Consider the following 12,272-nt stretch of genomic DNA (forward strand, 5'->3'; position numbering starts at 1 on the left):
GGCGGGGCGGGGCGGCGCTGACGTCACGCCGCGGGCCAGAGCGAGGCTGCCGGGAGCCGGCGGCCGAGGCTCCGCAGCCGCCCCGCACCGAGCCCCGCGCCCCGCGCCAGCCCCGCGCCAGCCCCGCGCCCCCAGCCCCGCGCCCGGCAGGGCGGGCGGCGGGCGCGCCATGCCGGCCTGACCGCGGGGCGCGGACATCGATCCCCGGGCGCGGAGTCTGAATTAATCCGGGCAGCCGGCGCGGGGAGGGGGGGCGGCGGTGGAGGAGGAGGAGGAGGAGGAGGCGGCGGCGGCGGCGGCGGGGGGGTGGGGGAGGAAGGCAGCGAGCGAGCGGGCGAGGCAGCGGCAGAGCCCGGCGGCCACCATGGAGCTGGCGATGGAGAACCTGGGCAGCCTGCACGGAGTCCCGCACTCGCAGCCCGCCGAGCTGCTGAGCCCCGCGCACGGGCGGCAGAGCTCGCACCGCAACCTGGTGCCGCACGGCCGGCCCGCCATGGTCTCGGGCATGGCCTCCATCCTGGAGGGGGGGGACTACCGCGGCGAGCACAGCCTGGGAGCCCCGCTGCACCCCGCCATGAGCATGTCCTGCGAGTCGCCCTCCGGCATGAGCCTGAGCAGCACCTACACCACGCTGACTCCCCTGCAGCACCTGCCGCCCATCTCCACCGTCTCGGAGAAGTTCCACCACCCGCACCACCACCACCACCACCACCACCCACACCAGCGCCTGGCCGGCAACGTCAGCGGTAGCTTCACCCTCATGCGCGACGAGCGGAGCTTGGCCTCCATGGGCAACCTCTACAGCCACTACCCCAAGGACATGCCGGCCATGGGGCAGCCCCTGTCGCCGCTGCCCAACGGGCTGGGCAGCCTCCACAACGCCCAGCAGCCGCTGGCCCCCTACGGCCCCGCCGGCCACTTGCCCAACGAGAAGATGCTCTCGCCCAACGGCTTCGACTCGCACGCCGCGATGCTGTCCCGGGGCGAGGAGCACCTGGCGCGGGGGCTGGCGGCGCCCAGCTCGGCCATGATGCCGCCGCTCAACGGGATGCACCCGCACGGCCACCCGCACGGCCAGCCCGGAGCCTCGCTGCTGGGCGAGCGGGAGCGCCCCGCGCCCGGCCCCGGCTCCCAGCCCGGCGGCTCCGGGCAGGTGGAGGAGATCAACACCAAGGAGGTGGCCCAGCGGATCACGGCCGAGCTGAAGCGGTACAGCATCCCGCAGGCCATCTTCGCGCAGAGGATCTTGTGCCGCTCCCAGGGGACCCTCTCGGACCTGCTGCGGAACCCCAAGCCCTGGAGTAAGCTCAAGTCCGGCCGGGAGACTTTCCGCAGGATGTGGAAATGGTTGCAGGAGCCGGAATTTCAGAGGATGTCGGCGCTCAGACTGGCAGGTAGGACACGGCACGGCGCGGCTCGGGCCGCCTGCCCCGTACCCCCGGGCGGGTGGGTCAAGGGGTGCTGCGAACGCGCGTGGGAACCCTCGGGGGTTCCGGGGCTGCCGTCGCGAACTGGGGTCGGGCCCGGGCGGTGTTACCGACCCGGTTTGCGACCTTAAGACCAAAGGGAAGGAATTTTTATTTAAGGTGAGTTATACCTAAGGCGACCTCCCGCCTCTCCGGGCCTGCTGCTGCCCGCGAGAGATGCGGGATCGCGGCTGGACGGAGCCGAGAGGCGCCCGTTCGCCGCCGCCCGTCCCCCTGCCTCGGGGATTTCCCTCTCGGTGCCGCCGAACCGGCCCCGTGGCGCCGGCAGAACCCTGGAACTCCTCCGCGGTCGCTTCGGCCGCCGCCTCTCGGTACCGAGGCCGCGCTCAGGGCAATCTCCGGGCCACCCCAGCGGGGCTGCGGCACCGGGGCCGCGCTCCGCTCCCTCCGGCTGCCCCGTGTCTCAATCCCCGGCTGGGTCGCGGTCCCGCGGCGCCGCTGCCCGCGGGCTCGGGCCGGGGCTGTGCTGGAGGAACGCGGCGATCTGTGCCGAGGGCGGGCGGGGGTCGCGGGGAAAGGGCCGGAGGGTGGGACAGAGGGGACAGCGGCGAGCGGGGACGTGCCCGGTGCTCCCCGCCGGCCCCGGCACAGAGCCGCTCCCCCCGGACACCGCTGGAGCTCTTGGCTCCGCCGGGCCGAGCCGTGGCGGACAAAACACGCGTTAGTGATTTTAAATTTATTTTTTAAGAAATCCGAGCTCCCCGTGGGGACGGGCAAAGCCAGCGACGAGGACCCGCCGTTATTTATGGGGAAGAGCAGCGTTCATATGTATTTAGTGTAATTCAGTTGCTCTTTAATTAGGGCAGGGTAGTGGCATCTTTTAGTTCCAGTCGATGCCCTATTGAAAAGCAGTTAATAGAATGCAAATTGTTCCTGGCTTTACAAGGTTCTGGTAAATAAAGATTTAAACACTGCCGCGATCGGCCGTTTAATGCCCCCGTTGTTTGGGCTAATTGAGCAGCGGGTTTGGGCTTCTGCTTCGCCAGAATTGGAAATAATAATGAATAATTTAAAAATAATAATAGTAATAATAATTGAAAATAACCGTGATGGTGGTGATAAAAAGGCGGCCGCAGCTGGAGGAAGCTCAGGAGGAACCCTCTTCTCGGCCCGCCTCGAGAGGTCCTTGTCCCCGGCCCGTGTCAGGGATCCCTGTCCCCGAACCGGCTCGTAGGGTCCCTGTCCCTGCTGTCGCCTCTTTGCTCCTCACGTCGCCGTGGGGGATTTATTCTGCCCCAAATTAGTTTTCTTCCCCGGCGCCGTTTCCTCCGACGCCAGGGCCGCCATGTCCCCATTATTTACAGGAATTAACCCCCCAGATTTCCGGGGAGCGGGGTTTGTTCATTTGCTGTCCGTGAAAACAGGAAAAATTCCACCCACCACCAGCCCAAGCTCCCGTCCCGAGCCTGCCCTGCCGCGCCTCGCTCCCCACGGGGGCTCGGGCCGCTCCGGAGGGGCTCGGCCGAGCCGCCCCCCCGGTCCTGCCGCTTTGTTCCGGCCCCGAGCCCCGCTGGGTCCCGCTTTCGTTTCGCTCCTGCCGCCGTCTCCCCCGCCCGGGGCCGCTCCTGGGGCCCGCCCCAGCCCCCCGGGCCCGGCCCCGGCCCGGCGGCCCCGAGCGGCGGCATCGGGGGCCGGGGTCGCGCTGGGGGCCGGGCCCGAGCCCCCGATCGATGCAGGTGAATCCCCGGCCCGGCCCGGCCCGAGGCCTCGGGGTGAGCCCGCTTGTTCTTCCCGCTGCCCCGGCCCGGAGGGGTCCGGATGGTTGCTACCCTCGCCCCCCGGCAAGCAGGGAGGGACCTGGGCGGCGAGAGGAATTTTTCCTTCCTGGTAAAAGGGGAAAAAAAAAAAAAAATTGTTCGACGTATGGCATGGCCGGGGCAAGGACTGGTACTGATTCTGATCCTATTCCTGCTTCTGTCCTGGTTCTATTCCCGTTTCTCTTTCTGGTCCTATTCCTCGTTCTGCTCCTGGTTCTATTCCTATTCCAATTCTTGGTGCTGGTTCTGGTCGCGGTCCTATTCTTATTCCTATTGTCTTTTTTTTGTTCCTATTTTTGATCCTAGCCCTGGTCCCGGTCCGGGGCCGCAGGAGTCCATCTGATGGATTAGTCCGAGTCAGTGAGTCGCGGATCGATGACCACGCCGGGCCCCTAGAAATGGCACCCGCCGCTTTTCTCCTCTTTCCACCCCAGTTCCCCCCGTCCCTCCGCAGATGAACCATTAATTATTCAGCTGGGAGATGAGGGGGCTGCAGCTCCGGCCGCCCCGGGCTCCCTCCGGCCCCGCTCGCCCCAAGGGGCTCCGCAGAAGAGGAGGGGTCCCACGGAGAAACATCTGGGCAGCAGCTGGCGGTGCCCAGCCCGTCCCCCCGGGCCATTCATCTCCGCGACCCCCGGGCCCGCTCCAGATTCATCTCCACCAACTTTGTGACCGCCCCGCGAGGCCTGCGAGGGCCCGTGGGTGACGCACAGCTCCCACGGTGGCACTTTTGGGGTCCCTGCACGGGTGTGACCCCCACCCGCTGAACCCCCTCGTGCCCCGGGGGCGGAAAAGGCACCCGAGGGGTGCTGGGGGCGGCGGGAGCGTTCCCGCACCTCCGTCCCCGCGTGTCCGCGGGCGCAGGGGGTGCCTCGCCGCCCTGCGTGTCCCTCGCGTGGCTGTGGATGCGCTCCCATCCCAGCTCCCCGCCTCTAGCGGGAACCCCCTGCCCGCCACGGATTTATTCCGACACTCAGGACCAGGAAATTCGCTCGTGATTATTTCCCGGGAGGGCGACAACGCCGTCGTGGCACGGCGCTCCCTGCGCCGCTTCCTTCACGCCCAGCTCCGAGGGGCGCTCGGGGTCTCCTGCCGTGCTTCCCCCGGCTGTGCGTGGAATTCACCCCGCGCGTGGGGCCCGGGCAGCCCTCAGAGCTGGGCAGCTCCTGCTGCTTCTGCATTCGCTTCTCCTTTTCCCTCTTCAACCTTTCGTTTTATTTTTCCATTAGCACTTCCACCCCTCACCCCCCAGCCCCGCTTTTTCGTTCTCCATTTTAATTATTTTTTGGTTTAACTTGGTTTTGTTCGTTTTGTTTGGTTCTTTCTTTCTTTCTTTCTTTCTTTCTTTCTTTCTTTCTTTCTTTCTTTCTTTCTTTCTTTCTTTCTTTCTTTCTTTCTTTCTTTCTTTCTTTCTTTCTTTCTTTCCTTCTTTCTTTCCTTCTTTCTTTCCTTCTTTCTTTCCTTCTTTCTTTCCTTCTTTCTTTCCTTCTTTCCTTCCTTCGTTCCCCTTTACTTTTCCATTCTTTTCCATTCTTTTGCTTCCTTTTCCTTTCTTTTTTAAATTCTTCCTCTCCTCCTATGAATCCTGTCTCCCAAGTGTCGTTTTTCAACACAAACCCCAAAATCACCCCGGAACTGTGAGCACGACCGCGGGGCTGGGTCAAGGCAAATGCCTGAGAGCTTTGACAATACCAATAATTAATGTCACTAATTAATACCGCGAATTAATACACAGACTTGATAGAAAAAAGGACAAGATGGCGCTGAATAAGACCTTTGGAAATATATATATATATATATATATTTAATTTTTTTTTTTCACGAGTTTTGTTTTAATTTCAGCCTCTTTCAAACGACTTTGGCCCAACGACGGCTCCTCCCGGCCCCGGCCCCGGCCCGGCTCTGGCCCGGGAGAGCGGCAGAAAATCGCGGACGGTTTCGTTGCTTTCGATCCGCGCGTGGCCGCAGGCGACGGGGAAAAGGCGCAGCAGCCGCGGGGAGCTTTGGAGGACCGGGAGACAATTGTTTTTATCGCCGTAAAATGGGCAAAAACGAGATTTTGGGGGTCCCGGCTCGCAGCGGTTCCTCCCAGCCTGGGAGAGCTGCCCGCGCAGGGAGTCGGAGAAAGATTCGGGAAAGGAGGCAAAGCTTTGTCCCAGTTGGGAAACAAAAACCAACAAACCAAACCTTAACAAGTGTGGTGTTTTTTTGTTTTGGTTTGGGTTATATGTATTTTTTTTTAAACTTGAATTTCTTAATTTTTTCCTTAAATCACTATTTGATTTTTCTAAAAAATTTTTTTTTTTAGCTCGTAAATATAGTTGGAACGAGATGAGCTTTAAGGTCCCATCTGAAGCAACCCGTTTTAGGATTCCGTGAATTAGGGGCGGCTTTCTCCGCCTGTGCGGAGCCGCCCGGGCGGAGCGGCTGCCGCCGGTGTCCCCGGCTGCGCGGGGGCGGCCGCTGCGCGCTCCGCTCCTCTCCGTGCGCCGTGTCCCGCACCCGTGTCCCGCACTGCCTGAGCCCTGTGTCCCGCGGCTCCCCGTGTCCCGCACTGCCTGAACCCCGTGTCCCGCAGCTCCTGGTGTCCCGCACTGCCTGAACCCCGTGTCCCGCACCCGTGTCCTGCAGATCCTCGTGTCCCTCCTTGCCCGAACCCCGTGTCCCGCAGCTCCTGGTGTCCCGCACTGCCCGAACCCCGTGTCCCGCAGCTCCTGGTGTCCCTCCTTGCCCGAACCCCGTGTCCCGCCCGAACCCGCAGCTCCCCGCACCCTCCGCGCCCCGCTCCGCGCCGCCGCCTTATCAGCGCAGCGGGGCCGCCCCGCTCCGCCCGCGGCTGTTTTTCTGTTTGCTCCTAATCTGCGCCTCCGAAGGGGCCAATAAACCTCCCGCGGGTTAAACATTAAATGGGGTTCCTCGCCCCCACCCCGCAGGAAACAGCCTCCCTTCCCCGGGGGTGCCGCCCGCCGCCCATCCGCGCCCGCGGGGTTCTGCTCCCCCAGACGCTGCTCCCCGAATCCCGCACGGGCTCTGCACATCGCCCCAGCCCCCGGGGCCACGCCTCGGGCTTTTCTTGCCGCCTCCGTTTAATTTGGGCTCGCATTTTGGGTGGGTTTTTGTTGGGTTTATCTTTTTCTGGGTGTACAACACGCGGGTGATAATTTTTTTCCTTGTCCTGTCAATCGCCACTGAAACCATAAGGGAGAGATAACAGAGAAGAGAAAACTCTCGGAGTGACCTTTGAATCAATTTGAAAAACCTCATTTAACTGATAAGTCTTGAAAGGCCCAGAACTAATTTGAAAATACATCTATTAAAATCTCATTGCCGCTGCCTGGGAGCTGCTGGGAAGGGTGTGCGAGGCGACTTCCCGGGGTCGGGGGAGCCGGGAGAGCAGGTTTAACCCTGGTCAACAAAGAGATTGCAGAGCTGACTGCAAAATGATGGGGCTTAGACCAGGAGAAAAATAAGAATATTAAAAGAAAATGGGTTTTTCTCTCCCAGCTGGTGGGGAAAGGGGAGATTTACAGCATTTTCCTGCCATAACCAGGCACGGAGTCTGGGATCTCAGACAGAATATTGGATTTTATTTTTTTCTTTTTTTTTTTCTTTTTTTTTTTTTTTTCCCTTCACAAAACAAATCCAATATTTTCTCATTCCGCTCAGAGGCAGCTGCGGGGCCCTGTGGCTCTGGGGGGGCAGCGGTGCCGCACTGAGGGGCTGAGGAGGAAGCTCTGCTCCCATCGCTGCAGAGGCAGGAGAGGGATGGAGACGGCAGAAGAGCAGAGGCCCCGGCTGTGTTTTCCTGCCCAGGGAATGTCCTGCCCTGCCCCTGGGAGTAAAGGAACCAAAATCCCCGCAGAAACCTCCTGCCACAGGGGCTCCTGCTGTGAGGCTCTCCTGGGCTCGGAGCGGGCGGCGAGGGCTGAAACAGGAACAGAAAAATAAGATTGGAAATGAAATCAGCTCCATCAGAGCCTGGTCTGGAAGAGCTGAGCCTTGGCAGCTCGGTGGGAATTCCGAGTGTCCTCCTGCCCCAGAGCTGGGCTGGGATTTGGGATGCTGCTGCCTCAGCAGGGCCGTGTTCCCTGCGGGAATTGCTGCTCCCCTGGCTCGGGCAGAACTGGACCAGTCACCTCCCCAGGAGAGGAAGGGTCTCCTGAGGGTCCCTGAGGTTTTTGGAAAGGTTCGAGCAGAGGGAAGCCCACCTTGAGTAGGAATGGAGGCATCGGGCAGCTCTGATCTGCTCTCACTGCGAATCCACGTTCATGGCTCTGGCCTGGCTTTTTTGGATTTGAGCTGAGATGTCCAAATTCCTGGAGTTCAGCATGAAGCTGAGGCTTAAGGGAGCCCAGGATGAGTCCCACCAACCCAGGAATGTCCCACACACCCAGAACATGTCCCACCAGCCCAGAACATGTCCCACCAACCCAGAACGTGTCCCACCAACCAAGGACGTGTCCCACCAGCTCAGGATGAGTCCCACCAATCCAGGATGTGGCCCACTGACCCAGGATGAGTCCCACCAACCCAGAACATGTCCCACCAACCCAGAACATGTCCCACCAGCCCAGAACGTGTCCCACCAGCCCAGAACATGTTCCACCAACCCAGGATGAGTTCCACCGACCCAGGAATGTCCCACCAACCCAGAACGTGTCCCACCAACCCAGGACGTGTCCCACCAGCTCAGGACGTGTCCCACCAACCCAGGACGTGTCCCACCAGCTCAGGACGTGTCCCACCAACCCAGGACGTGTCCCACCAGCTCAGGATGAGTCCCACCAATCCAGGATGTGGCCCACTGACCCAGGATGAGTCCCACCAACCCAGAACATGCCCCGCCAGCCCAGGACGTGTCCCACTAGCCCAGGACGTGTCCCACTAGCCCAGGATGTGTCCCACCAACCCAGAACATGCCCCACCAGCCCAGGACGTGTCCTACCAGCCCAGGACGTGTCCCACCAGCCCAGGATGAGTCCCACCAGCCCAGGATGAGTCCCACCAATCCAGGATGTGTCCCACCAGCCCAGGAATGTCCCACCAGCCCAGGACGTGTCCCACCAGCCCAGGATGTGTCCCACCAGCCCAGGATGAGTCCCACCAATCCAGGATGTGTCCCACCAGCCCAGGATGAGTCCCACTAGCCCAGGATGTGTCCCACCAACCCGCAACATATCCCACCAACCCAGAACATGCCCCACCAGCCCAGGATGTGTCCCACCAGCCCAGGATGAGTCCCACCAGCCCAGGATGAGTCCCACCAGCCCAGGACGTGTCCCACCAGCCGGGGGTATGGTCTGGCCCAGCTGGGATGGATGAGCACTTGGCCATGGCCCTGCTCCTGCCCAGCCCAGGGGCAGCTCGCAGGGCTTGGGGCGGGTGGGGCCCAGAGCAGCTCCCTGCAGGTGGGCATTGCTGGGGCAGGCTGCTGGCGAGCAGCAGCTCCTGGCAGCGTTTGGACTGGGTTTAATCCTGGCTCCGTGCGCGACTTTGGCCACTGAGAGGCAAAATTTGCTGATTTAATGGAAATCCAAAAATCTTGTTAATACCCCAGATGATACTGGGAGATCTTTGTATCCAGCAAGACGTAATGCAAGTCAGGCTTGGACTGGAGAAATGGATTTTTTAAATGTTTGGTGTTGTTAAAAAATAGCAAAGCAAAGAGACAACGTGGGTTCTCTGGTGCTGGAAGGAGGGACCAGGGTATTTAAAAAATAAGGACCAAATATGAAAACTGAGAGCATGGGTAGGATTTCAGGAATGACTCTAATAAGTTAGCAAAATTTTATACACACACACACACACACACACACACACATATATATATGTGTGTGTGTGTGTATGCGTGTATTTATGTTATTTTTTACATATATGTATGTATAAATTTGTTAAGGTTTTTAAAAAAAAATTTGCTAAGTTATTAGGGTCATTCTTGAAATATATATGATGGAATATATATACATTCCATTAAAGGTCTGCATCAATGCTCTAAACACTGAAAGCAGTGGTTTCTGCAGTGCATGGAGAGGAGGTTCAGCAGTGATTTAAAAGCTGCTCCATGGGGTTCAAGGTGTCAGCAGTGATTTGAAAGCCGTTCCACGGGGTTCAAGGTGTTTTATGTCTGGAGGAGTTGGGTTCGAGCCGTTCCACAGGTGCTGGGGTCAACGCCTTGCCCAGGGGGGATGCAGGGATGCTGGGCTGAGACTGGCAGGCTTGATCGTGTTGCTTGGGTTCACTTTGGGATTTGGGACCTCGTCACCCCTGGCAGGCTGAGGGGGGCTCAGCTCTGCCCAGCCTGGGAAAAAGGCATGGAAAATCTCTGTATGGAGCAGGGGCTGTGGGAAGGCTGGGACTGGCTGTGTTCTCCTTGCTTGCAGAGGAGGGAGGAAAATCCCAACATCTTGACCAAACCAAACCAAACCAAACCAAACCACAACAAAAACTAGAAAAAACCAAAATCATGACAAAAACAAAAACCAAAAATAACCCAAAAAAGAAAAGAAAAAAAAAAAGGAAGAGCAAATTGCAGCTTTTTCTGGTCTGAACCAAGCCCACTGTGCTGAGCTCAGGGCTCAGCAGGGAGCTGCAGCTCTCCCAGCGGGCTGGAGGGGAGCGGAGCTCTCCTGCTGCAGAACGAATCCAGAGAGCCAAAATAAACATTTGGGCCCGCGGGGTTGGGTGCTCCGAGGGGGCTCGGTGTGTGGCACAGCCCTGAGGGCACCACCGGGAACCCAAAATGTCAGGTTGGGCTGTCAGGGACCCTACAAAACCCCCAGATGGATCAACAGCGGGGAAACACCTCGGGCCACGGGGGTGGTGTCCCCGAGGAGTGCAGGGGACAGTCCCAGGGCCATGGCAAGGGTGGCTTTGCCCCCAGGAAATGTCCCCAGGCCTCCCCACACCAAGTGCCACCACGTGGGAGGGACACGAGCAGTGAGGTAGCCATGGGGTGACAACCCCGCTCGTGCCTCAGTTTCCCCGGGCAGCAGAGGGGATGAGGGTGCTTTGGCAGCGCGGGGCAGAGCTCTGGCAGTGCCAGGGGAACAGGGACAGGGAGAGGGCAGGGAATAGGGACAGGGAATAGGACAGGGAGTGGGGCAGGGAATGGGGAAGGGAATGGGGGAAGGGAATGGGGCAGGGAATAGGGACAGGGAATGGGACAGGGAATGGGGAAGGGAATGGGGGAAGGGAATGGGGACAGGGAATGGGACAGGGAATGGGGCAGAGCTCTGGCAGTGCCAGGGGAACAGGGACAGGGAATGGGACAAGGAATAGGACAGGGAGTGGGGCAGGGAATGGGGAAGGGAATGGGGACAGGGAATAGGGCAGGGAATGAGGACAGGGAATGGGATAGGGAATAGGGCAGGGAATGGGGACAGGGAATGGGGGAAGGGAATGGGGGAAGGGAATGGGACAGGGAACAGGGGAAGGGAATAGGGAAAGGTAAAGGGGCAGAGAATGGCGCAAGGGAATAGGGACACCGAGGAACGCCGCGGTGCCCCGGCGCCTTTCCAGGTCCCTCTGTGGGAGCCGCGCTCCTGCCGAGGGCCGAGAAGGAGCAGGAAAGGAGCGAAGTCTCTCTCTCCATCGGGGCTGAATTCGCCAAGGCGCCGGGAGCCGCTGCCGGGCCATGGCATCGGGGGCCGGCAGATCTCAGCGCTCCGGGCGCTGCTCCGGCGCGGGGCCGCGCAGCGACAGCGCCCACCCTGCCATTTCCCCAGAGATCCGCGATTTTCCCATCTTCCGAGCGTCTCTCGTTAGGCCTGGCGCGGCACCCCCGGATAAATGCCGGGGTAAATCCCGGATAAATCCCGGATAAATCCCGGATAAATCCCAGCCCGGCTTGGGGGGATCTGGGCTGCGTTTCCCTGCGGGGATGGAGCAGCAGCTGGCACAGCGGGGCTGGATGTGATGCTCGATGCCAAAGGGGTTTGTGCTTCCAGGGCCTCCCCAGAATGGGGGGTCCCTTCTCCATCCGCCCCCCAACTCCAGGGAATGGGGCGGGGAATAGAGCAGGGAACGGGACAGGGAATGGGGCAGGGAATGGAGCAGGGAATGGGGAAAGGAATAGAGCAGGGAATGGGACAGGGAATGGGCAGGGAATGGAGCAGGGAATGGGGCAGGGAATGGGGCAGGGAATGGGCAGGGAATGGAGCAGGGAATGGGGAAAGGAATAGAGCAGGGAATGGGGCAGGGAATGGAGCAGGGAATGGGCAGGGAATGGGGAAAGGAATAGAGCAGGGAATGGGGAAAGGAATAGAGCAGGGAATGGGGAAAGGAATAGAGCAGGGAACAGGGCAGGGAATGGAGCAGGGAATGGGGCAGGGAATGGAGCAGGGAATGGGGCAGGGAATGGAGCAGGGAATGGGGCAGGGAATGGAGCAGGGAATGGGGAAAGGCATAGAGCAGGGAAAGGGACAGGGAATGGGGCAGGGAATGGGGCAGGGAATGGGGCAGGGAACGGGGCAGGGAATGGGGCAGGGAATGGGGAAAGGAATAGAGCAGGGAATGGGGCAGGGAATGGGGATAGGGAATAGGAACAGAGGGAAAGTGCGATGCCAACACTGCCCTGCCAGACTTCAGAGTCACCCCAAAGCCTCTGGAAATGGATGCCTGGATCAATGCCTGATGTTAATCCTCTTTTTGGGGCCAAATTGGAGGATTTTGGTGACATTTCTCAAGTGGAGGGCAGCGAATCCCTACCCTGGTGTTTCCCTGAGGGCTCCTCTCCTGGACTGCCCAAAGCCACCCACTCACTTCCCTGCACACACAGGCAGCCAGAAAACAGAAATTGAAAACAAATCATCAGAATCAAGGCATTTATTTGGGGAAAGATGATTCCAAACCAGCTCGCTTTTCCTGGAAAAAGTCTGAAAGCATCACCCAAAACCGTGACAGCCTTTTCCACTCCAAACTGCCGATTCCTCTGCCTTCACCATCTCCACGAGGAACCCAGCTGATTTCTTTGCTCTGGTTTTTGCCACACGGCGAGGCGGTGGCACCGCTGTGCTCAGCTGGGGTGAGC

General features: G+C 59.9%; 1 protein-coding gene across 1 annotated transcript in view; it reads left to right on the forward strand.

Moving 5' to 3' along the window:
• The first annotated feature begins 364 nt into the window (after positions 1-364).
• Positions 365-12,272, forward strand: part of ONECUT3 (one cut homeobox 3) — a 29,523-nt gene continuing 17,615 nt past the window's right edge. The window contains exon 1 of the mRNA XM_021528239.1: positions 365-1,394. Within this exon, the coding sequence (XP_021383914.1) occupies positions 365-1,394 (1,030 nt within the window). The remainder of the gene's footprint in view (positions 1,395-12,272) is intronic.

Source organism: Lonchura striata, chromosome 28, assembly GCF_046129695.1.
Source record: "Lonchura striata isolate bLonStr1 chromosome 28, bLonStr1.mat, whole genome shotgun sequence".
In the NCBI taxonomy this organism is placed as follows: domain Eukaryota; kingdom Metazoa; phylum Chordata; class Aves; order Passeriformes; family Estrildidae; genus Lonchura; species Lonchura striata.